The 26,642-nt window shown below is 42.8% G+C and overlaps 1 protein-coding gene and 1 long non-coding RNA gene across 9 annotated transcripts in view; one reads left to right on the top strand and one right to left on the bottom strand.

The window, feature by feature from the left end:
- The window catches only part of LOC123581099, a 42,977-nt gene extending 23,910 nt beyond the window's left edge, over positions 1-19,067 (bottom strand). For 4 of the 7 annotated variants that reach the window (XR_006703599.1, XR_006703594.1, XR_006703598.1 and 1 more), the window contains exons 1-2: positions 18,957-19,067; positions 16,637-16,889 (exon numbers count right to left, since the gene is read on the bottom strand). This is a non-coding gene — a long non-coding RNA (uncharacterized LOC123581099). Of the gene's footprint in view, positions 1-4,964; positions 5,069-8,239; positions 8,353-14,788; positions 14,964-16,636; positions 16,890-18,956 lie in introns of those variants that run through there. The other 3 variants (XR_006703597.1, XR_006703596.1, XR_006703595.1) reach the window with 3 other exon arrangements.
- The window catches only part of MCC (MCC regulator of WNT signaling pathway), a 437,412-nt gene that overhangs the window by 142,296 nt on the left and 268,474 nt on the right, over positions 1-26,642 (top strand). Inside the window, exon 1 of one of the 2 annotated variants that reach the window (XM_045446803.1) lies at positions 19,189-19,564. The exons of the other annotated variant lie outside the window; for it this stretch is intronic. Within the exon in view, the coding sequence (XP_045302759.1) occupies positions 19,508-19,564 (57 nt within the window). The 5' untranslated portion in view covers positions 19,189-19,507. Of the gene's footprint in view, positions 1-19,188; positions 19,565-26,642 lie in introns of those variants that run through there. 2 annotated transcript variants of the gene reach the window in all.

Below are 26,642 nucleotides of genomic sequence, written 5' to 3'. Positions count from 1 at the left end.
CCTGAGATCAAAAGTTGCATGCTTCTGCTGACTGAGCCAGCCAGGTGCCCCTGTGCTTTTTCTCTTAAATAAAAATTTAGCTTTAGAAAATGAGAGCAGTTGGATTTCCTAAAGCTGTTTATATAATTGTGTCAACTATGAAAGTACAGGATATTACATTAAAAATATTTGAGAAAGTGTCATTAGTGCTGTATTCACACCCCACAGAGAAGCAAAAGGACTGACGTTCACGTCAAGCTTCCTGTCACGTTTCCAAAATCTGGCCAAATTATATTTAAGAGCGAGATCTCATCCATATACTGATTTGCCCACTGAGGTTTCATTCAGCAATATCCACATGCCAGTGACTGGGCCCAGCCTTGGACTGCAAAGAGAAGGGTGTAATCTGTGAGGGAACTACCTTTTTTGAAGCAATAGTTTGGTCAGGGAACTCTGTTAATAATCAAACTAGTTACTGACTAGTGGAAAGTTTAAGATGTAAGCAGTATGCTTTCCTAATGCTAAAATAAACATGTATTTCTCCAGAAATATAAATATTTGGACTGAGTAGAGGCTTATAGGTTATCAGGCTTCTTTGCCAGTAAGTACTCTGTTCCTCCCAGACATTTACTTTTTTTTCTTTTTCTTTTTTTTTGCAGTGACTCTGGTGCATTTTCTTAAATAGTCTTGTCTCGTGTACAATTTTATCACCATTGGAAAATCTGTTTCCTGACATGATTCTGAATTTGCATTTCTTTCATTTTCAATGTATTTCTCACTTAGGATCTATTGCCATATCTGCTATTGACATTCAGTTTTTTAAAGACAGCTTATGTGTGTATGTGCATGTGTGTGTATGTGTATATGTATTATTACATATTAAGTTTGGTCCACTTATGAATGTGGGTTTTTCTGGGAAGACAAGTACATGCATATAAAAATACAGAAAGCCAAGATATTGTGGGGTTTTTTTTTTTTGTATGTTTGTTTGTTTTTGAGAGAGAGGAGAGAGAGAGAGAGAGAGAGACAGAGACAGAGACAGAGAGAGACACAGAGAGAGTGCACAAGCATGGGAGGGACAGAGAGACAGCAGGACAGAGGATCTGAAGTGGGCTCCACACTGACAGCAGAGAGCCTGATGCCAGGCTCCAACTCATGAACCATGAGATCTTACCCAAAGATAAGAGCCAAAGTCACATGCTTAACCGACTGAGGCACCCAGGCACCCCTGTGTTTTTGCAGAAGTTTATATGCCTTGTTAAACATGCTAGTGAGTCAAATTACAGAAGATTAGGAAACAAAATACTTAAGAAACAAGGATGTAGATATCTTCTGTTGGACATATGGAAGTGATGATGGTGATAATCTTGGTACTTTAATAGCCATGCTGCCATTCTGTACTGTTTAGAAAAGAAATGGGAAGGTCAGGATAAAATGATGCTGAGAAATGACTTTTGGGCCCCAAGTGGCCACTCTTTGAGTCAGGTTTGCCCTGGAATAGGCAAGGTATGAGGAACTTCTAGCCTGTCTTCTCCAAGTTTTGTAAGACGGAGGGGCCTGGTGATGCCTTTTATCATGATGTCCTGCAGTAGTTTAACCAGGAACCATGGTAAAGGATACTCAATAGTTCCTAGATCCAATGTGCTTGAAGCCTGTTGAATATCAGTATTTTGAAAGAATTCAGCCCTATGTTTAATTTTGAGTTTGGTCTCAGATTTGTTACATATAAAATTTAATTGAGGGGTGCCTGGGTGGCTCGGTCGGTTAAGTATCCGATTTCAGCTCAGGTCATGATCTCACTGTTCCAGAGTTCGAGCCCTGCATCAGGCTCAGTACTGACAGCTCAGAGCCTGGAGCCTGTTTCAGATTCTGTGTCTCCTTCTCTGTCTGTCCCTCCCCTGCTCGTGCTCTGTCTCTCTCTCTTTCTCAAAAATAAATAAAGAAAAAAATTTTAATAAAAAATTTTTTAAAAATTTAGTCAAATTGGGGCGCCTGGGTGGCTCAGTCGGTTGAGCGTCCGACTTCGGCTCAGGTCACGATTTCGTGGTTCGTGGGTTCGAGCCCCGCATCGGGCTCTGTGCTGATGGCTCAGAGCCTGGAGCCTGTTTCAGATTCTGTGTCTCCCTCGCACTCTGCCCCTCCCCTGCTCATGCCCTGTCTCTCTCTCTCTCTCTCTCAAAAATAAATAAACAAACAAACAAACAAAAATTTAGTCAAATTGTAGGGGCGCCTGGGTGGCTCAGTCGGATGGGTGGCCGACTTCGGCTCAGGTCATGATCTCGCGGTCCATGAGTTCGAGCCCCGCGTCAGGCTCTGTGCTGACAGTTCAGAGCCTGGAGCCTGTTTCAGATTCTGTGTCTTCCTCTCCCTGACCCTCCCCCGTTCATGCTCTGTCTCTCTCTGTCTCAAAAATAAATAAACGTTAAAAAAAAAATTTTTTTTTAAATTTAATCAAATTGTATATGGAAGCAGAGATTAGTTTATTTCAAGTTGAATTTTGATTTGAAAAAGATAAGATGCAATCAACTCCCTTCTATCTTCCCTTGCTCCAACGCAAAAAGTGCTCATCCAGTGACGCATCATTCCCCAAAGTGTGGCCAGCATGCCACAGGTAGTAGGTAGGGTAATTCCGGGTGGTACCTCCACATGTTGCACATATGGTCATCAAATAAAACTATACCACAGTAGAAAAATAGAATTTCATTTTAGTGCTCTTTCAGTCCTTCTGTTTATCTCAAGAGAAAAGCCTCATTTTGGTGCATGGAGGTCTTTAATACCTCCCTAATTTTGCAAGCCCTCCTTATTTAAAAAAATTTTTTTAATGTTTATTTACTTTTAAGAGTGAGAGAGAGAGAGAGAGAGAGAGAGTGGGGTAAGGGGAGAGAGAGAGGGAGACACAGAATCTGAAGCAGGCTCCAGGCTCTGAGCTGTCAGCACAGAGCCAGACGTGGGCCTCGAACTCATGAACTGCCAGATCATGACCTGAGCCAAAGGCAGACACTTAACCAACTGAGCCACCCAGGCACCCCTATAAGCCCTCCTTATAAGAAAGAGGCAGGCCCCAGGTTCAGAGCTTTGGATGGGTAACACTGTTTAGATAGAATTTATTTTTATAGTTGCCTTCTGCAAATGATAATTATTTTCTATCAATAATAGTATTATACAATTTTAATTTTATTATTTTTAAAGTAAGCTCTACACCCAACATGGGGGTTGAACTCATGACCGGGAGATCAGGAATTGCATGCTCTACTGAATGAGCCAACCAGGCGCCCCATAAATTTTTTATTTTTTATTTTTTTTAATTTTTTTTTTTCAACGTTTATTTATTTTGGGGACAGAGAGAGACACAGCATGAACGGGGGAGGGGCAGAGAGAGAGGGAGACACAGAATCGGAAACAGGCTCCAGGCTCTGAGCCATCAGCCCAGAGCCCGACGCGGGGCTCGAACTCACGGACCGCGAGATCGTGACCTGGCTGAAGTCGGACGCTTAACCGACTGCGCCACCCAGGCGCCCCTAAATTTTTTATTTTAAATAAATATTTAAAAATATAAATCTATGAATTAGAGAAAAGTATTAAATATAATATAACACAGATGGTCCATGGTATGGCAAAAGTTACAAAGGTGATACATGGAAGACAGCCTTGTAAATACTCGTGTTCACATATCTATTGGGGTACTTACTAACTTTGTGATTTTGCAGAAATTATTTCATCTTTGAGTTTTTGTCATCTTCATCTCAAAATGGCAGTAACTTACCATTTATGTAAAGTATGTAGTCTAGTGCTTTAAAAAATGAATGTACTAAAAACGTAGTCCCTCCCCAGCTAACTAAACTCTTCAGGACTTCATCATTTATATCTGATTTCCTTCACAGATCAATCTTGAGCCATCTCCCTACAGTGCGGTATCAATAATTGGAAATCATCTGGCCTCCACCTCTTCATAATTGATTTGCTTCCCTTTTGTCCTTGTATGATTTATAAAGCACTTAAGTCTCCTGATGCATCTGATGATATTTAAGCGATGTAACATCTGAAGTCTGTAAGACTGTAAAGATCAAAGCTGAAATTGTATTCTGATCAGGTTTTTCCTTTTGATATTCACAAAATGGCTCTGGAATTTCTGGGACATCTGGGTATTGTGAGGTCGCCAACTCCATAGTATGCCCTTCCCCGTTTGCATCTTCATGAGCCCATCGGCACTGGCATTGTTGAAGACATGTGGATTGCATGTACAATTTACATGGCCATATGCTACAATTCCATTTTTTTAATTCTATTTGTGGAATGAAGTTTTTATGGAAAACATTTTGCTACAGAGTTGTGAATGTACTTAGGAAGATCCATGTCGTACATCATGACAGCTCTTTCCCTATCATCACCACATGCACTCGCCTCCTTATTTGAAGTACCTTCTTTAGCATCTGGCCATCTACATCCCTTTTTGGTGTGATCACTCATTAAACAACTGCCGGTACACCTGTATATATTTGAGTGATGGCACATCTGATTAAGTAGACATCCCTATTAGAGTGTCATATGCTCAAATAAATCTCCCAGTGTCCATTTTAATACAATGTAATAAACTCACTTTCCCAGCAAACTCAGAAATTGCAAGCCAAGTCCCATGTGGACCCAAGAGTCTGTTAATTCCACATATGGCCAGTTCCCTGAAGGGAGATGTTTAAATACAGTTTTTTTTGTTTTTTTTTTTTTGAGTTAGCTAACAGAAAATTTAATTCATATGCTAAAGTGTGTCAGGCAGCTGAGTTCCAGCATTCAGTTCATCATCATCTTGAATTGTGGGCTTAATCAAGTTCCTTCACTTAATGTGAATGTTTGTGTTCAAAACCTAGCATCCTGCTTTAAGGAAAATGCTCACCTTTTATTTCTTTTGGATAGTCCCCAGTGTTGTGAAACCTGATGAAAACAGCCAATGAAGTGAATCTAATGTGGGTGGTTGAACACGAGGAGGAATCAGGGAGGTTGCACAGAGTGTCGCTTTCATTAAAATAGCTTTGTCCGAGAAGACGTTCTTATTAGACTTCTGCATCTGTTCCAGTGTTGTTTCTATTTTGCTTTGCTTAAGTTATAAAAGAATGTTATTAAAATGAAAACTTGGTTTTAGAAATACAGATATACATAGGACCAAGTCAGTGGGTTGGGCTGAGTGTTGTGTTAGCTGAAGGATTTTGTATGTCTGCCCCAGGATGGGAGAGCAGTTTGGTTTCCCCTCTTAGATACCAAGCCAGCACATAAAACAGAGTTTATTTGTGCAGAGCTGGGCAGCAGGTGTAATAAGATGATGCACTGTGTTTGTGTGACCCTGCCTTTAATGTCCCTGTAGTGGCTCATTCATTCATTTTCCAGATGTAAATTAAAAGTGGAGGTTGCAGATTAGATGTGCCAGGGCTCACGTGGGCTGTGTGAAATGTAGTTTCTCTCACTCCAGAACTTACTGGATCATGACAGAAATATTAACAAGCTCTAGGAGAACATGCAACTCTTATGAGAATTCATTTCCGTCAAGAATAGGTAGTTGGCTTTGCTAGCAGATGTGGCCTTTAAATTTATTTTTCCATTGTTCTTATTATTTGTAATAGTTATTTTAATTCAGTTAGCAATACAAAGGATTTTAAGCAATATTCTCAAGTTATCTGTATCGTCTTTCAATTTTGAATATGATTAATGTGAAGTAGATTCTCCTACTTATTAAAAGAAACATCTCTTGAGAGTCTACTTTGTGTCCAGCAGCGTCTGAGTATTTTGTAAGGAGAAATAATCCATTCATCCCAATCTTTTGCTGTCATTAAAAAAAAAAAAAAAAAAAAAAAAAAAAAAAGGTCAAATGAAGAGCATTTGACCTCTCTGGATGCTATTAAGATTATTTACATAACAATTCAAACTAGACTTTCTAAACTGGCTTTGTGCCACAGAACTTAGTATTAAGTTGAACTGTTTAAAAATCATGCTGTTTACCATTTATGTTCTATGAACATTGTCAGTCCCATCAGGTTCAATCTAATACCTGTAAGTTGTTGAGCCCCCACTAGATAAATGACTGCGCTCAGTATATGGAGACTATGCAAATTCTACCAATAAAAGAGACAGAGCTTTGGGAACTACTGTTGAAGAAGAGCTCACTGATGTGGCTGTTGTTAGGAATTTGGGGATTTCCTAGCAGGGATGAGGATATGTGCATGAGAGCACGGCACTAAATTTGGGATTTATAATTTAACATCTTCTAATCCTCACCTTAAAAGAACCTCATCCAGTAGTAAAAAATCACCAACTTTATTTGCGGAGAACATGAATACTAAATAGAACTTATAATGCATTTCGTTAAAAAATCCTCTCTTGTTGCTTGAGGAGAACAAAGCTCCCGGGCAGATTAAGTCTGCAAACAGAGTATGCAAATCGGAGGCCAGAGTCCAAGGCCCGGAATGATCCAGATCCTTGGACGAGAAATGAGAAGGTCCTGCTGAACCTCAGCTGACCTGCCGAAATGAACATTGTGGCCCAGTGGAGCCCCAGCAAGGCTCTTTCTTGGTCCATGAGCCCCAGCAAGGCTCTTTCTTGGTCCATATCACACTGGCTGCATGCTGTGCGGAGTTGAGCAAAACACCTCTCTCAGGTGAGACCGCAGTAATGGTGCTCGTGTGCCCCCTTTCTAGTACAAACACCTCAGGACTGGCAGGAAAATAGCATCCCCATAAAAATCTCTAAAACAGAGGGCTACAGTTCTCCAACCCTGACTCACAAGTCCAACCGTATTGTAATTGGAAAAATGAGCTTTTGTTTGCCTATCATTTTTAAAGGCCAATAAAGGCAAAGTGAAGCCCCATGACCTTTTGATTTTATTCTACCATTTTGCCTATAAAATGGCAGATTCTTATATGGGCCTCTCCAGGAGCTTTGAGAGAGCGTACAATATCTATTTTCAATTCAGATATCTTCTCGGACTATGATTTCCACTAAAGGATGAACGAAAAACACCCCAAAACGACAGGAACCTAAGAAAATAGCTGAGTGCTGATACTGACCTGTGACTTCTGGATTAGGAGACACACTTCCACAGAGGAAGGTGCCCTGGGACATTCCTATCATTTGCCTATTTCTCCTATGTCTCCAGCCCAGCTGCACACTCACCCACCAGGGTCAGATATTACAAAAACTCTTACGCCGGAATAGGAGCTCTAATTTCCTCAAACCCATTTTTCTTCCAGTGTGTAATTTGGCCCTCACAGACTTTGATGTTCCTTCTCTATGCTTTTATTTTTCATTTTTCATTATTGAGAGAGAGAGAGAGAAAGAGAGAGAATGAGTGGAGGAGAGGCAGAGAGGAGGGAGAGAGAGAATCCCAATCAGGCATGATGCTGCTAGCTGAGAGCCCAACTCGGGCTCAGTCCCATAAACTGTGAGATCATGACCTGAGCTGAAATCAAGAGTCGGATGCTTAATCGACTGAGCCACCCAGGCACCCCAACACTGGCCTTCTTCTTTTTAATTATTATTTTTTTAATGTTTATTTATTTATTTTTGAGAGAGAGACAAAGTGTGAGCAGGGGAGGGGCAGAGAGAGAGGGAGACACAGGATCTGAAGCAGGCTCCAAGCTCTGAGCTGTCAGCACAGGTTCTAACTCACCTGAGCCAAAGTCAGACACTTAACCAACTGAGCCACCTAGGCGCCCCTGCTGGCCTTCTTATTAGTAACTCACTGCCTGTATTCCTTCCCTACAAAGCCTTTGCACATGCTGTTCCAGTGACCTAAATAACTCTTTCTCCCGTTTTTTACCTAGTTAACTTCTGTACATCCTTTAGATCTTAGCCCACACATCTCTTCCTTAAAGAAGTGTTCTTTGACCTTCCCCTCTCCACTATTGTAGGCTAGATGTAGCTTTCATGTACTCTCGTGTTTCTATACTCCTGCCCTTCAGAGCACACACTGCAGCTTCTAATTTTGTGTTTCCTTTTTATGGTTAAGTAATGTAGCAGTAATCTGTTGCCACATATGCTGTGTGACAAAACACCACAAAATCTCAGTAGCACTCAACAGTAAGTGTTTATGGCTCATGTATTTGGGGTCAGCTGCAGGTTGGCAGGGCAACTGTTGATCTTGGTTGGAGAGGCTGGGCTAACCCATATATCTGAGGATGAGCTGGCTGACTGCTGATTGAAGACTGGGGCATCGGCTCCCTGTGTCTCTCATCCTCTAGAATGGCCCAGGCACGCTCTCATGTTAGTGGCAGATGTTCAGGAGGACACATGAAAGGCTCTTGAGGCAGCACAGGTACACCATTACCTCTGGCTCATTCTACTGGCCAAAGTAAGTCACGTGGACAAGTCCAGAATCAGAGTGGGAGGGCACTGCAAAGTTACAGACAAGGACATGTTGACAAGTTGTTGTGAAGGTTGGGGGCATCTTGGTGTCCTCCCACAATATGATTCTAGGATCAGTGGAAGGCAATGATGGTATCTCTTTTTATTCATCATTACACCCCTAGTCCTTAACAAGATGCTTGGCACATAGTAGTTGATAAATATTTCTTGAATGAAGGCAAGGCTACATCTGAAAAGGCATCAATCTGACACTGTTGTCTCAAAAATCTGGAGGAATGTTCACTTTTGAGGAGGTTCCTGCCTTAAGAAAAGTAAAAGAAATTAGTTCAAAATTGTTTTCCATTTCTTGTTCTTCAAATTTCCAAATTCGCCCAAATGACAGCTGTTTGCATCTTGGGGCTAGCTTTTATTTCCCATGAGACACATTTCTCTCTCTTTATCCTTGTTGCCAGTAATGGAAGGTGTTTGAAAAATAATTTCAAATGAAAAGATTTAAACATGAGTTGTATGAAGAAAGTGGGCGAAAACTTAATATTTGGGATATGAAGGAAAAACAGGGTAGCTTTTGTTAGTTTGGATAGTGGCCTGTGCACACTTCCTCATATGCCACGGACTTTCACAAAACAGACTCTGAAGGGCCAAGAGGAGGCTGACGGTGCATTCAAATGGCTTTGTTCCTAATAACTGGGAAAATAAGCCAAATATTTTGGTTAATTCAGGAATATGAAACCTAAAAAGATCCTGGGGGTATGAGACAGAAACAGAAAGGAACTTGAGCTGGAAAGCAAAGATGGATTGGCATTGTAAAGAATATGGAACCTTAAAAGGGTTTCATATTTGGAGAGTAGTAAAGGCGCTGGGGAAGATGGGTTCACATGCTGTAAGGAAATTCTGTGCGAGTACGAGGATGATTTAACCGAACCATGTAACTGCGTACCTTTAATAAAGAAATGCATTCTTTGATTCTGTCTTCATTTAAGAAATAATACCTCTTTTCTCCAGGGGTGATTTATGAAATACTTGATACCAGGGAGTAGCCACAGTAATGGAGGAAGGTCCAAGAGTCCTTGATTGTGCCAGCTGTTAGTCTGATGGCAGCTGAACTATAGAAAGTTCTGGGAGTTTCTGGAGATAGGAATTGGGGTAGCCTGGGCAGTGACTGGTTAGGGAGTGGGCACCCTCTGATTTGGGTCGATGGTTATTTACCAGCTGGACCCAAACTGCTTCTGTTCTCTAATATTGACACAGCCGTTAGATAGTGGTAATGGTTGTGCAACTCTGCAAATATACTGAGAATCACTGAAATGTACACATTAAAAAGTGAATTTTATGTTGTGTGGATTATATCTCAACAAAGCATATAAAAATATCTAAAAAAAAGATTTACTTGTGCAATGATATGATCGAAAGCTGTATTTTGGAGAAAAATAGCTGGGCTAGAATATGCAGAATGATTTGGAGTTGAGTCATATTGCTAAGTTATAGTTACTAAAATATAAAGAGACAAGGCCTGGAAGATGCTGCTAACAGTACAAATGGAGACCAAGTGGAGAGAAAGGCCTAAATGACTGGCAGAGGAGATGACGGAGGAGGGGGCTGAAAATGACTCCAATGTTTCTAGACTGGAAACTCTGATTCCACTAACAGAAATTTGCGAGCTGAAATTAAAGCTGGTTTTTGGTGGAACATGACAAGCTCAGTTTTAGACAGGCTTTATGGTGGTGATGGCAAGACTTAATGAAAGTGTCTGGTAGTTACCTGAAAAAACATTAACTGGAGCACAAGCAAGGGTCAAGGCTAGAGTTGCTGATCACACAGCATTTGCTTGGAAGGGAGAGTTTGAGCTCATGTGTCAAATCATGCAGAACAACTGAGGAGGGCTGGGAGGGATAGGCAGGAGCCTGCTCCTCATGCCTTGGCTTGTCCCTGTGGGAGATCTCTTCCATAGCAGCCCATCCATTGGCACTTGTGGACTCAAAGTCTGGGAATGACTTTCCCCGCCTGTGCCCGAGATCTTCCTTCTTCACCCATCAGCTTGGTATGATGCCAAGTGAATTGCCTCTTTTGTCATTAGGTCTATGAGGCATATTAGATTAATTATTTTTCTACTCCTTTTGGGCAACTCCTGTAGCATATTCTAGCTAAAAGAGAGTAATGGAATAATGCTGTTTTAGCTTCCCAAAGAGCCCTACAAATAACAGTGGCAGGCATTTGGAATTCATTTAATTTCAGCATGCTCTCCAATTTTACTACATCTATTTTCATGCATCTATTTAATATATATTTTTTTCCTTTTCCTCTCCAGGAGATTGACCATATGCAAGTACTCCTGGGGAGATTTAGCCTCCCCACCCCCACCCCCCCAGCCTTTTTAAACTCCCTTGGATTTCCAAATCCCTAATCTCCACTGATTATATTTTCCTTTCTATGAAGAACCTGATATATTTTAAAGACATTTGGACAACAAATGAGTAAAGATTTGGAAAGATACTTTGAATATTTAAGGCAAGATGACATAGATACTTATTGGGCTCCAAAATATCTTATCAGACGGCAAAGAGGTTTTTGAAGCATCACATGATGCTTGCATAAGGCGGTGAATCTCAGCTAGGATTTCCCCACTAATAATGTCAGGGGTGTCTATGCCAAACGATTCTGGGTTATTTGAATGCCTAGTCTGGGTGTGAGGCAGACCATGAATGCAGTTAAAGAGACAGACAAACACCACAGGGGTGCTTTCTTCTCTTGAGTTGCATTTGCCATTGGAAAAGGCTGGGTTTGTGTGTTCTATGTATGAGATTTAATATGGAAATAGTTTTCAAGTATTCCTTTTCTTAGCAGATTTTTAAACACAGACAAACCAAATTATCTACTGCATTCCATCTATTTCACAGCAGTAAGTCACTCGGTCTAAAAACAATGTGACTGATTTCATAAACAAAAAGGTGAGGACCCAGCATGACGAAACAGACTTCAAGTACCAGTTTAGGGAGAGATCCACCATGGTAACAACTCAGAGTTTCTAATCCCGGCCAAGAACGATTCCAGGATAACTTGACTGAAAGAGCCTCGTGCAGGGAGAGAAAAGCTCAGAAGTAGAAGTTAGGATTTTGGTTCAAGATCTCATCTGATAGTTCAGTAATAGTGAGACTTTGGGCAATAAGCTTGTCAAAAGTTCTCACCCTGTGCTCTCTCAACATTTTCCTTCCTAGTCACTATTCAGTCCACAGAAATCTAGTTTCTATCCCTCTCCACCATTCAATGAAATTGCTTCTCTCAAGGTCACCAGTAATCTCCAAAACCAAAGGACATGTCAGTCTGTTTCACTGAAAACCCCATCTATATCCTTGTCTCCTCTAGTATTTTTTTTCCGCTAGTATTTTCACACAAATCCAAGACATTGTGTCATTTCACACCTAAATATTTCAATATATAACTACACAAGGTAATGACTCTTTTTAAGGATAACCTTAAGACCATTAACACATCTAAAAAGTAACTTTTAAAATCATCAAATATCTGAAAAGTATTATTTCTGAATGTCTCATAAATATCTTAATTTTTTACAGTCAGGTTGTTTGACTCAAGATCCCAATGAGGACCACACATTATAATTGGCTGATATGTCTATAGGTTTCCCCTTCCATTAATATTTTACTCATTCACTTGTGTTTTTTCCCCTTGCAATTTATTTGAAGAACCCAGATTGTTTGTCCTGTAGAGTCTGGATTTCGCTGATTGCACCCTGTGGTTAATTTAACATGTTTCCTCATGTTAAACACTGCTGAGATGTCCTCATAGGTGTATTCTTCCATCAGAAGTCGTGTGTGTGGTGGTGTTATGTCGTTTTGTGATGTTAGTAGATGTGCTTTATACCTAAATCTATCAATTCTTTAGTGGTTGTAAAATAGGGATATTCCATTTCAATCAATTCTTCAGTTATTCACAGGAATACTTCTAGGGGACGCGTGGGTGGCTTAGTCGACTAAGGGTCCGACTGTTGATTTCAGCTCAGGTCATAATCCCAGGGTCATGGGATCGAGCCCCATGTTCGGCTCTGCTCTGACAGTATGGAGCCTGCTTGGGATTCTCTCTCTTGTCTCTCTGCCCTCTACCCCAATCATGTGTGCACACACATTCTTTCTCTCTCTCTCTCTCAAAATAAGTAAAATAAAACGTTAAAAAAAGGAATACTTCTATAAAGCAAGAACTTTCTTTTGTCTATTTTTTAGGTTGCCCAGTGGTAAAGTTTGCATAGGAATAGATTTACCTTTTAAAAATGTAAATTGGAACATGTCTCTGCCCCACTTAGTCTTCCTGTGGCATCTTCATGTACACAGAATGAAATCTGTGGCCTACACATACTCTGCATGGTCTGTTTCCTCCATCATCTTTTTCATCATGTTCCTTCACACTACTTTTTCTCAATATTTAAAATTAAATAACAGACTTGAAGTTTATTGAAATTTATTGGAAAAGTCAAGTCCTTTCTTGCCCCTGAATTTTTGCACTTGCTGCTCCCACTGCTTGGTCTTCTCCCACTTTCTGCCTAGTTGGTTCCTTCTTGACCTTCATGCTGAAATGTCATCTCCTCATTGAGACCATCTCTGATTGCTTCATTTAATGGGCCTGCTCTCCATCATCACAGCTCCTGTTTAATTCCTTGATAACACCCATCACAAGCTGTATTCTTTGTTTATTGATCATTTTCCACCAACCAAGGATTTTTTTTTGCCCCATATACTGCTAAATCCCAAGGCATAGCACCATGTCTGGCACATAGTGGATGTTTTTCTTTTTTTGAATGAACACAAACTTGCTGACTCTGCATATCGTCATCTAGGTAAGTGGGATGCAGGGCAGAGCTAGGTGATTATAGGATTTCCTCCAGTTTTTTAATGTTGTTCTCTGAGGGCACGGAGACCAAGACAAAGACTGTCCAGTGCAATGCTCTCCGAACTCTTTATGTTGTGGCACCTGGAGCAAATGAGGTCTGTGATGGGACAGGCCATCAAAGCTGTCTGGAGGTTCCCAACCTGGGACTCACGCCTGGCCCAGTGCCTGAGAGAAAAGCTGGCTTGGTGATTGAGCAGGGGGGCCATAGGAGTTGGGTTATGGAGAGCATTTCTGGACTCATGGGGGTGGGACAGTGGGGTAGGCTTAAAGATTTAGGGCAGGAAATTCTTTTGAGTATATAGTTTGACTTTTATGACCCTCAAGGAATTAGGGGTTTGGGACTTCCTGAATCCCCACAGATCTGAAATCTCCCTTTCCCCTGAAAAGTAACTTTCTTCTTCAAGAAATCCCACCTTTTAGCATCATTAAAAAGCATTCTCTTTCTCCCATGCAAATGCTTTGGGCTTGGTTGAGAAGATTAGGAGGTATTTTTCACCTTTGTGTGAATTAGCTTAACTACTGCTTTCTTCTTAAAATCTGAGGTATCAACTGTTGTGTTTGGGTTGAGAGACTCAAGGGGGCATGGGACAGTTTTGGAGTTTGGGTTCTTGTGTGGGCTGGAGGAGGACAAGCCTGACCCAGCACAGAGGACTGCTATGCAAGCAAGGGTGGTTTGGATACCCAGGGGGTAGAGACAGAGGGCTCAGGTTAGCCAGCCCCAAAGTTTCAGTCAATTTCCTTAATGCTGGAGGTTCAAGATTTTTGCCTAAGGTTTCTTTGATTAATCTGATATTCATTACCAGTAGAGAGTACAGACAAGCCCCAGAATATTATCCCTACTGTATAGAAACTCACCAAGGTCAGCAGCCATACATAGAGGGGTCAGACTGCCCCCAACAGCAGAAAGCCAGTATGGCTACAGTGTGTGATCAGCACACAGTCCTATCCACTCCTGCAAACGGCAACCTCTGCTTTCCCAGAAACTTTCCCAGGGCTGTGGCTGCCTCTTGTCCCAGAGACCAGATGGGAAGAGATTAGCCTTTAGGAAAGACAAGGCCCAGGAAGGAAGGGAACTCAGGGTCTTGCCCCATTAGAAAGCAGGTTTTCCTGCTCCTCCCAGCCCTGCTCTCTGATGCTGATAAACACCTCTGCCACCTCCTACCCACACCTCTGACTGGAGCCGACTCTCTGCTGAAGCAGAACTTGGAGAAGCTCTTCTAGAGGTATCATGTTGAGGCGGCCACAATGTGGAAGGATTTGTAGGCATTCAGTTATATACTTGGTAAACTATGGTGAGTGCTAACCTTGAGACCTTTCTCTTATTATACTGGAAATGCATGCATTTGGGGCTTTATTCCCGCCCCCCTCCCCACCGGTGTGCTGAGATGACATGCTGGGCTGCTCCTTGCATTTCTCAGGTACTTAGGATGTTGACCCAGTTGACATCTTGTGTACAGCACTTATCTTTAGCTTTCTTGATGGTAGAGATTCCCAGCTTGATTTCTGACTAGACTAACAGGTTAAGAAAAATAACAAAATGTTTAAATGATAGCAAAAAACAAAACAAAACACAAAAACACTTAATTTCATGGAATCTTAGATTGGGAAAAGCTCATTGCATGAAACCGTTCTCCACATTCAAATGACTTTCAGTGTGTCCCACCAGCCTTCCCCCGTTCTTGAACAATTTCAGAGGTCAAGGTCACGACTATTCTATTCTTGCATCGACAGGTCTTCCTTTCCTTAAAGTAAAATTTAATTACAAGTTATTAGTCTTCATTACCCCCTCCACAATCACACAGAGGGAAGTTGGATGGCTCTTCAATAAGTGCTATTAGTTAGTATGTATGTCTGAAGTCTTCTTGCTACTAGTCTGTAAAGTCTCCAGCTCTCTCAACCCTTACTGCTCTCCTGGGAAGAAGCATCAGAATCCTCTGCCTCCTCAAGCCTATCCAAAGCTAATCTCATGGTCCTTGGCTCTGTCCTTCCCTCCCTTCTCAGGAACTTTGGTCCATCCGCCTTCTCTCTCTGTATCTCCAGACTTCACATATGCCCCTCCTATCCTCTACTCAGTACTGCTTATCTACTCTAAGAAATTATGCCATCTGCGGAGTTCCTGTCAGCATCAAATTTATGGAAAGAGTAGTACACGGTTACTCATCACAGGTCCTTTTCATTCGCTCTGGTAATCTGCATTCCGTCTCCTTAGCTTTGTAGAAATTTCTCTTCGATGGACATTAATGTCTTTGAAGTGCTCCTTTATCAGTTTTCAGGCTTCTGCTCTCTCTGTAGCTTATAATATAGATGCTGCCCTCTTGCCTTGACAACATCTCCCTTAGACTCCCAGACCAGAGTTCCTGGTTATCTCCCTAGTTCTGCTAACTGGCCTTCCCTGCCGGTTCCTCTTTTTTTTTTTTTTTTTTTTTTTACCTTCCATGAAAAGACCTTCCTTAAGATAATGTCCTCAGACCTCTTTTCCCTGTCTTTTCTTCCTTGGCAACCTTACTTGATTTCACGGTTTTATTTATTGTTTTAATAGGGGTAACCCCAAACCTTCATCTCCAACTCAACCCTGATTTATCCCTGTAGCTCCCCTGCAAGCTTCTGACTGAACAGCTCCCCTTGAATATCCAGTTGTCACTTCAAACTTATGATATCTCAAACATAGTTTCCTCCCTAACCTATTCCTTCTTTGGAATCCCTATTTTTGTTGAGGACATTGCCTGAAACCACACTCAGCCACATTGTAGATCTACAAGTCACATTTAAGTTCTCCTCCTTCCACCACAGTCTCTGTCTACTTTCTTCCTTATTTATTTATTTACCTAATTAAAAATTTTTTAATGTTTCTTTAGTTTTGAGAGACAGGGAGACAGAACATGAGGGAGGGAGGGGCAGAGAGAGAGGGAGACAGAATCCGAAACAGGCTCCAGGCTCTGAGCTGTCAGGAAAGACACGCCTATTTGTTTTATTTTTAGAGAGAGTGAGAATAGAGCAAGGGAGACGGGTAGAGGGAGAAAGAGAGAGAGTCTTTAAAAAATTTTTGTTTTAAGTTTTATTTATTTTGAGAGAGAGCACGTGTAAATGCATGTGCAAGTGTGCATGAGCAGGGAATGGGCAGAGATGGGGGGGGGGCAGAGAGAATCTGAAGCAGGCTCCACATGATCAGCATGGAGCCTGATGTGGGGCTCGATCCCATGACTGTGGGATCATGACCTGAGCTGAAATCAAGAGTTGGATGCTCAACTGACTGAGCCACCCAGGTGCCCCTGTCTACTCTCTTCCTATAGAATCTCTTCCATCTGTCCCCTCCCATCCATTTCCATTGCTCCAACTTAATTCAGGCCTTTGTAGCCTCTTGCTGGACCTACTGGGATAGTCTCATTGGCATGTTCGGGTCCCACTTTCAACTTACATTCTCTGTTGCCAGATTGTCATGGAGTTGCATCTTCTGTGGTGGTTAAGTATTCAAGTCACTATTTAAGAAGAAAATTCCATATATTCAGCTTTCCTCTTGAAAATGCCTTATATTGTCCCTAAAGTAGAATCTGCAGTCATACTGCTTCTTAATAAGTTCAACACTGCCAATTTTTCCTTCAGTCTTGGAACAGATCATTTTCTTTTGGTTGAACACCAGATGAAGTCATCTGCTTGGTTTTAGGGGCCATCTAGTATGAAAAATATGTTTCTTTAAACACCAGAATCACACTCAACACTAGTCTATTTGAATTCATGTGAGTTGCTCACGAGTGTGGTACAAATCCACTGGAATGTCTCAAATCTGATCCTATTATTTCTGTGCTCAGAAACCCTTAGTGGATCTCCATTGCCTATCATAGCCCCATTCCTTTAGCCTGTCACTCAAAACTGTTCATGATCTGGCTGTAACTCACTTACCTAATCCAGGTTCCACTCCAAAATGGAACACCTGCCATTCCCGTCACACGCCCGGCACATTCCATCCTCCATCCATATTTTCTTTCACATGGTCCCTCTGTCTGGGGTACCTTCACCTTACTCCCCATCTTTGCTGGACTCCGCCCTCCAGAGATCAACTCACATGCTGCCTCTCCTAAGATTCCTTCACAGTTCTCCTCCAACTCAGTCCAGCCAAAATCCTATTTCCTCCCCTGAACTGCACTAGATCTTCATTTGTGTTGCTTTCATGGTAAGTTTCATTTTCTATCCAGAACTGTTATGTTCTTTATGTTTTATGACACTATAAACACCTTATGGGCAGGGCTAGTGTTTGAGTCTCCTTTATATTTTTATAGTCTTTCACCACCATCTGCATCTTCAAACACACATTCAGTTCTCAATAGGGTTGTTTTTTTTTTTTTAATGATTTTTAAAGATTTTATTTTTAAGTAATGTCTACACCCAACACAGGGCTTGAACTTACAACCTGGAGATCAAGAGTTAAATGCTCCACTGACTGAGTCAGCCAGGCGCCCCAGTTCTCAATAGGTTTTAATGAGTAAATAAGAAAAATAAATGTGGCTTCCTAGCCTCTCCCCATGCAGAAGAGCTTCTCCCAATGTGCTCTAGTCTGGCAGTGCCCCGAAACTTGGGACCCAGTGCTCCCCCAAAGCAGCAAACTTTTTTTTATCCCAATAGTGCCTCTATCAGGCAATGAATGAACTCACCAGGAAGGCAGCTGGGTAAGAAGATAAATGCAAATGGTCAAGCTCTTTGCTCCTTCTTAAAGAGCAAAATAAACATCCTATTTGAGTTGAAAAAAAAAAAAAGACCTTGGAAATTAACAATACAATGGCTTTTTCATAGAAGGCTCTAGGAAATGCCAAGTCTGTCACTGGAGATGGAGACATTTTGTTCCCATTGTGTAGAAAGAGACTGATGCGGCCTCTTAAGCAATCCTGCAGACCTACTGTTGGAAGGATCAGAACATTTTTTTCAGTGTATTTCAAGTTCAGAGGGACCTTAACCTTTAAGGGGAGAAAAATCCCTTCCCTGTCACCTCCCTACACAGGGATGCTTTTACTTCAGGGAAACTCAAAACCGAGGGGAGTTCTGATTCCACCAGTCTACTGGATATAACAGTCCATTGAATCTTTTCTGATTCATACTCCAAACCCCAGAAATACGGACCTAGCTCTGCTCAGATGAGCAGTGAGATTTTTAAGGAGGGTATGGGGGTTGAAGAGGATGGAGAATGTAACATTTAAAAAGACAGTCTAGCGTTGGGGAGGATGGAAAATTTAAGCCTATTTTACACCTCTCAAGGAATGGGGCATCTTCATCTTTATTATCGACATGCAGAAAATGTAATCTGCCCCAGCGACAGAGAGGGAGTTTCACAGTGAATTTACACCCTCGGTGTTGACTTTAGACAGATCAGGGGAAAATGACCGTCCTACACTCTTGTAAAATCTTAATGTGCCATGAGAAGTGCACAGCGCTGCCTGATGTACAAGTGGTCAGATTTGTCTTGACCTTATTAGATCATGGAAAGGGGCTTCTAGGAGGAATTTTGAAAAAAAAAAAAAAAAAAAGAATTCTGCACAAACACTCAGGTGGCCTTTTCTGTTTCTTCTCTTCCTCCTGGACTTGGGTCCTGTAATTACTATCGCAGAGAGCTGGAAGGATGCCTGCTCTCCCGGCAAGGTCCCCTCTACTCGGCCTCCTCCCCCCCCCCCGCCCCTTTTCTCTTTCTGGCCCCGCCTTCTCCGCTCACCGAGCAGCTAGACAGCTGTGTTCAATCAGAAACCACTTACAACTCCAGACGATTCAAAGGGGAAACTTCAGCGTGAAGTGCAGCCCCGCTCCGGCTTTCTGTAGCTTTCTTTCCCTCCCTGGAGCCCGAGGCGCGGGTCTCGCTCTCCCCGCCGCCCTGTTTCTTCGGGAGCTCGCTGAAGCCCTCCGGGGTGCCGGATCCTACTGGGAGGTGCCCTCCAGCCTGGTAATGGGGGGCGGCGAGGCCCCGTAGGAGCGGCTCGGCGGCTCGGAGCGTGGCAGTTCCCCGGGACCCAGCGGTGGGAGCGCGCGGGCGGGTCCCCGCGCCGGCTCGGCCGCTGCAGCAGCTGCGAGCGCGCCCCACCGCCGAGCCTCCTGCAGCAATGGCTCGTCCGTGAAACGCCAGCCGGCTCTGTGCCTTCCAGGAGAGCTTGCATCCTTCCTTGGGGCTTCCCCACTGTCTTGAGTGAAAATGGCTGTCTAGACTAAAATGTGCCAGAAGGGACCAAGCGGTGGCTATCGAGCCTGGTAAGCCCAACTCAGAAGCTCCGAGACCTGGAGGAGGAGGAGCTCGGCTCTGAAAAGTGCAGTCATGAATTCTGGAGTTGCCATGAAATATGGAAACGACTCCTCGGCGGAATTGAGTGAGGTAAGGAACAGCTGAGGTCGCGAGCTCTGGCTTCTGAGGCATTTGGTTTCCGACAAACGGCCGGTCCCTCCCGATCGCCCCCAGCCCTACACCCCTGCGCCCTACCCACCTCGTGCTCCCAGGCGGGAGGCAGCGCAATTAAAGATTAATAGATTTTTTGGATCTTGTTTTAACTTGTAGTGCTACTCAGGAAATGACCTGAACTGGCTTGATATTTCAGTCTGAAATCAGTGGCTCAAAAAAGAAACAAGCTCTCACCGCGCCGCCAAGACCTTCTGCTCTCCGCCGATCTGGGTCCTCCGTCCCTTCCTACCCCGGTTCCTCCAGTTTAGGCTCAACATTCCTTTTCTTAGCAGTCGGGGATCCCAAGCTGAGCCGAAGCCGTTGGTAACTAATTTGGTGGGGCTGCGGAGCTCATTGGATTGTTAAATCTACCACTTGGCTCCCACGTGTAATGCGTTTGGTTAAATTCGGGCAAGGTGGTCTCTCGTCGGCGGAGATGAATGACCCACGCTGGGGAGGGGAGTGGGGAGGAAGCACATCAAAGCCGCTTAGAACTTTATTTCCTGCCCTGGACTGGACTCCTGAGTCTTTGAGGCAAGCGCATTTGCAATTCCTGGCTCTCACTGTAACATACCCACTTCAGTGTTTGAGACTCTATTTGAAATTAAAGCTACATCAAACGGTATGCAAATATGTCAGCGGAGAGATGCTCAAAGCCACCTTTTTTTTGATGACTTTAGGGATGCCTCGGGCACAACCCCTCTTCCCCCCCCACCATGCCCCTGAGCGCCGCCCCCCGGCTTTGAATACCTGAAAAGTATTCTTTTGAGTGGATGCTCAAAAGAGAGGAGAGGAGGATTCTGTGTGACCGATGTCTACAGCAGGAGTCTTGGTGGCTGTAGGTTTTCCTCCTAACATCATCACTGAGCTATTTATGGGGCAAAAGTAGAATAAATAGTCTGTGCTTCTTGAGTATGGCTGAAGAGAGGAAAGGGGAAGAAAAGGAGACCAGTGTAAAAACAGCCGGAAGGCAGACAGAGGTGATGTCTGATTACCGAGGATGAAGGAAAAATGAAAGGATGCAGCCCTGGCTGTGGGGAGAGGGCTGGAGATGGGAAGGGGGGGGGGGGCATAGACGGGGGAAACCTGAGTGGGTCTGCAGCTGGTATCCAGCAGTGAATGCCCTGGGCCCTTGCCTGGTGCTCTGTGTGCTCTGTGTGTTGTCCCTGCTAGGGTTTAGAGTAGCATTTGGAGGTGTTGGTGAATGAGGTAGAGGCATTTCCTAATCCTGGTGGATTCCCTTGTGGTTTACAAGGTGAGGAGATGCTAAGAGAGGGAGGACGTAACTTGAAAACAAGAGGTTAAGAGAAGAGGCAGGAAGACCTAAGTGATTTTTGCCAATTTTACAAGCAGGGAGAAGTTCACATCAAAAATAGAACCTAGGGCCCTGCTAGGACCAAGGACCCAGGAGAAACCCTATTTAAGGAGAAACCTGTGACTTACCTTGTAAGGTCACTTAAAAATCAAAAACTTAAAGGTATTTGTCCTGCAGAAAGTCTTTCCCTGGTCTTTCACATTATTTCTTTGTGGCAGCATTAATTCTCCTTACCTGAAGTGTGTTGTTGTTACCTTTTGTTTTCAGAATGAATTCCAGGTTTAGGATGAAGGTGGCTAGGATACTGGCTAGAGAGAGAGAGGAGGTCCTAACGGACTTTCCTGGTGTTGGGGTGATCAGGGGGAGGGCATTAGTTGAACCCAGAGTTAGGGCGGTTCCTTGCCTACTTGTATCCACTCCGATATACTCCTTAGAAAACTTGTGGCCAAAGGGAAGGGTGGAGGGTGCTTCGTGGCCCCCGCGTTAGTTGGAGCGGTAATACTTGAGCATTATGGAACACCGTTTTGTCCCTGAGGAAATAAGCTTCTGCCCAATCATATCCTTGAGCAGACACTGAGAAAAGGGAGAGAAAATCTGCTGATCATTTAACTTCTCTGGGGTCTTCTTTCTAGGTTCAGTGATTTAGTTGCCCCTCTGTCTCCCCTTGTCCCAGTTTCCCTGCAGATCTGGTAGTTGCCATAGACAGTAAGGGTAGTTATTTTTTAGTTTTTGGACATGTTTTCAATTAGGGTATGTTTAAGAGAATTTGTAAGGCAAGGGGGTATGTGCGGGTCATACTTGTGGACCCTAAATGTCAGGTCAGTTTATCACGGGCAATAGTTGGAGGATTGACTTTTTTTTTTTTTTTTTTGTAATATGAAATTTATTGTCAAATTGGTTTCCATACAACCCCCAGTACTCATCCCAACAGGTGCCCTCCTCAATGCTCATCACCCCCCCCCCAACCCCCCCTGACCTTTTTTATAATACCTCTATTTCTGAATACAATTCATTTGTATTTCTCACAACTAGGTCTCTGGTGTAAAGGAGCGTTTGTTTCTTCTTTTCACGTAATTTTTCTGTTAAATGCTAGCTTTGCTTTAACGTCTTGGGCGGCAAAGTTGCCAGCCCCTGTTGATGGTTGGTTCCTCCTCCTCACCTGGAAGCAGAGCTAATAAAATCCCCTCAGGGACCCCTTTAGTACCACGTCTTTATTGCCCAGGAGCCTCTAGGCTGTCTGGAGGTCACCGTGGGGTCAGATTCAGCCTGTTGTTCACCAGGCATTTCAGGGGCAGGAAAAACCCTGAAAGAGCCCAGGATGCTGGGGGTCAGAAACAAGAGGCCTCTCTCGTTGGCGTGGACTTGTGAGCTGACCCCTTGTACAGGGGCCCTGTGGGCCCAGGAATCGCTGACCCTTTGGCAGTAATATTGGCGTGGACTCTATCACATCTTCAACAAGGGGAGTGACTTGCATCAGTTTTCCAGCTGTAATCTGCTGGTCCCTTCAGTGAGAGCAGCGAGCTTTGGTCAGCTGCTGAGGTGCTGACCTCTGCCTACAATTACTCCAGGAATGCTCGGATACAAGAGAGGCAGGAGGGATTTGGGTGTGAGGGCTACTTGACCTAGAGCTGGGTGTTGGGCGTGAGGTGTTTTGCATGTGTAAGAACTTTTAAGGTCGAAAAACAGGAAATTCATGAATGTGTTCCTTTTGTGTCTTTAGCTGGAACAATAGCTGTTTAAGATCCTGTGAGATGATTCTAGGAGATAGTGAAATTACCCCTACCTGTGGGCATTCAAAACATTTGTATTTATCCATGACCACAAATGGCTTATATCAAGTCTGAACACTTTAACTAGAGCAAACTAATCCTTAGCATTAACCACAGTAATGCGAAAGGAAAATCTGAGCGGCAGGAATTGGCTGTTCTCTTTTCTTGGCTCTTAGCTGACCCTATCAAAGAATCAAAGGATGTTTTTCTTTTTCTAATGTGAGGTTAAAAGGAAGGACTTCAACACCAGCCAAATCAAGAGTCCTTAGAAAATCAAGGACACGGTCAGCAGCACTGGATTAAATTCTCCCAAATCTCGTCAAGGGAAGGCTCTTAATTCTTCCTCCTCGCCATGGTTTTTTGGTTTGCACTCAGTTATGTTTGTCTTTATGAAACTTGTGGGACCTGTATATAGTTTGACATTGCTGCACTACCACGGTCGCGTTTCCTAGTTCTTAGAATAGTTCAGATTTGGGGAGAAGGAGGTCTCAAGGCACAGTATTTGCAAGGTATGATTTGAATTCACTAAATCTTTACAGGAGAGGCGTCTACTGGATCTGCTTGTCTGGTAGAAAGCTACTTATTTATGCAGCAAAATAAAAATTTATCTTTAAGGGTTCTTTCCTGGTGATCATTAAAACCCCTGGGGAATAAAAAAAAATACTCAAGAATAATTTGTCTGAAGCAATCAACTTACATATTTTTTGCCTTTTAAACATTAAACAATGTTTACCTTAGTTGCCCCTGGAAATCCTACTTCCCTTACTCTTTCCTTATCCCTTTATTCAAAGCTGCTTTCATGACATGATTCCATTCCAGAACATAGTCTATAGAGGCAACTCTTCGTGTGCTTTCACCATTTACTTGTTGGGTAGCTATGGAAACTCCACATCTTCGTTGATACTCTAAGAAGTGGATTTGTATAGGAGAAAGTTGTTCTCTACATGGATAATCCTGTATGACTGTCTCTCAGGGGCCATCTAACAGATAGATGTAGGCTTCGTCAGCCAGTTATAAAATATCAGAGTTGGAGGGGCCTGTGAGATCACCTAGTATTCCCATACCCCTTTATACTCCTTTGTCTTTATAGAATCAACTTCACTGTAACGAGTTGTTTAATGTCTCTTCCAGCCATAGACCATCAGCACCAGAAGAACAGTGTGAAGACCTGTTATAGAGTCTGGCACATAGTAGGTGTTCTACACACATTTGAATGAATGAACACCTTGCCTCTCCCTTTCCATTTTTTTTTTTTAATTTAAACTTAAAAAAAAAATTACATCCAAATTAGCATATAGTGCAACAATGATTTCAGGAGCAGATTCCTTAATGCCCCTTATCCATTTAGCCCATCCCCCCTCCCACAACCCCTCAAGTAACCCTGTTTGTTCTCCATATTTAAGAGTCTCTTCTGTTTTCTCCCCCTCCCTGTTTTTATATTATTTTTGTTTCCCTTCCCTTATGTTCATCTGTCTTGTCTCTTAAAGTCCTCATGAATGGAGTCCTATGATATTTGTCCTTCTCTGACTAATTTTGCTTAGCATAATACCCTCCAGTTCCATCCACTTAGTTGCAAATAGTTGTTTTTGTTTTGTTTTGTTTTAATTTATTTTTGAGAGCAAGAGCTTGTGAGAGCGTGAGTGGGGTAGGGGCAGAGAGAGAGGCTGACAGCATCCAAAGTGGGCTCTGCATTGACAGCAGAGAGCCCTATGCGGGGCTCGAACTTTGAAACCATTAGATTGTGACCTGAGCCAATGTCGGTCACTTAACTGACTGAACCACCCAGGGGCCCCTCCCTTTCCCTTTTTATACATATGGAATTTGAGGAACTGCTTTAAGTGCTTGGTCTGAGGCTTGTGTCTGTCTGTGTGTGTGTGTGTGTGTGTGTGACTATATATGGCTGTGTAACAAACTGCCCCCAAATTAAGAGACTTTAAAAAAATCTTATTTGTGCATGATTTTGCAATTTTGGGAACAGCTCATGGAGGGAAGGCTTGTGTCTGACTGGACCCAGACGATCCACTTCCAAGATGGCTTAATCACATGGCTGGCAAACTGGTGCTGGCTGTGGATGGGAGATCACCCCTATTCTCTTCCTCTCTTCCATGTGGGTGTACCCCTATACTGTTTGAGTTTCCTCTCAACATGGCAGCTGGGTTCCAAGAAGAGAGGTGGAGGCTGGCAGTTCTTTTTTTTTTTTTTTTTTTAATTTTTTTAGTGTTTATTTATTTTTGAGAGACACAGAGACAGACTGCAAGTCAGGGGCAGAGAGAGAGGGAGACACAGAATCTGAAGCAGGCTTCAGGCTCTGAGCGGTCAGCACAGAGCTCGACGCAGGGCTCAAACTCAAGAGCTGTGAGATCATGACCTGAGCGAAGTCGGACGGATGCTCAACCGACTGAGCCACCCAGGCACCCCTGGCAGTTCTTTTATTTTATTTTATTTTATTTTTTTAATGTTATTTTTTATGTTTTTAAATTTACATCCAAATTAGCATATAGTGCAACAATGATTTCAGGAGTAGATTCCTTAATGCCCCTTACCCATTTAAGCCATCCCCCCTCCCACAACCCCTCCAGCAACCCTGTTTGTTCTCCATATTTATGAGTCTCTTCTGTTTTGTCCCCCTCCCTGTTTTTATATTATTTTTGTTTCCCTTCCCTTATGTTCATCTGTCTTGTCTCGTAAAGTCCTCATATGAGTGAAGTCATATGATTTTTGTCTTTCTCTGACTAATTTCACTTAGCATAATGCCCTCAGTTCCATCCACATAGTTGCAAATGGCAAGATTTCATTCTTTTTGATTGCCGAGTCATACTCCATTGTGTGTGTGTGTGTGTGTGTGTGTATATATACACATATATATTCATATACATATATGTGTGTGTATATATATATATATATACACACACACACACCATATTTTCTTTATCCATTCATCCATCAGTGGACATTTGGGCTCTTTCCATACTTTGGCTATTGTTGATAGTGCTGCTATAAACATGGGGGTGCATGTGTCCCTTCGAAACAGCACACCTGTATCCCGTGGATAAATGCCTAGTAGTGCAATTGCTGGGTCGTAGGGTAATTCTATTTTTAGTTTTTTGAGGAACTTCCATACTGTTTTCCAGAGTAGCTGCACCAGCTTGCATTCCCAGGCAGTTCTTTTAAAATGTAGGATTGAAACTGGCACAGAGTCATTTCTGTGCATCTGTTGGTCAAAAACAGCTATATGCTTAGCCCAGATTGAAAGCTGTGAAGAAATAGACTCTACCTCTCCAAGGCGTATATAGCAAAGAATTTGCAACTTTTTTTTTTTGTTTGTTTGTTTTGCAACCATTTTTAATCTACTCCAGAGGCCTCAAAAACACAAAGCCTTGTCTAAAACCCTCTTCTCTTAATTCTCAGTGCCTGGCAATAGTTTTTGTTTGGTCTCTTAGCTGTTAATTCAGTGGTTTTCCAGGGTATTGACCTGCTTCATTATCAAAACCCTATGAGAGACATTCTGTTAGGCCCATTCTACAGGTGTGGAGATTGAGGCATAAAGAGGTGAAAACACTTACTGAGGTTTTACAGACTATTAGTGGTGGAATCAGGTTTCCAGCCCTAGTAGTCTTTCTCCCAGGTCCATCATTTGTACATGGTTTCCTTTCATCAGTTTCTCTTCGTGCTCTCAGTTTGTGATCACATGTTCCTAGGAGGGAGCATTCTGTATAATAGGCCTTTTTAACTTGATGTGTATTGTAATCTCCATGCAATACACAGATAAATATTTTTGATAAAAATGAAATGAATATGATTAAAGGGATATGGTCACTGCCATCACCTTCAACTGGCTGAGGAATTCTATGCATTGATTTTCCCAGAGCCCTAAAAGCAGATTTGTCAATAAAGAATGGGGTGATCCTCATCCAGGAGGGCCTTCCTTTCT

Source organism: Leopardus geoffroyi, chromosome A1, assembly GCF_018350155.1.
Source record: "Leopardus geoffroyi isolate Oge1 chromosome A1, O.geoffroyi_Oge1_pat1.0, whole genome shotgun sequence".
NCBI classification, from domain to species: domain Eukaryota; kingdom Metazoa; phylum Chordata; class Mammalia; order Carnivora; family Felidae; genus Leopardus; species Leopardus geoffroyi.
This window is presented reverse-complemented; position numbering and strand designations above follow the sequence as displayed.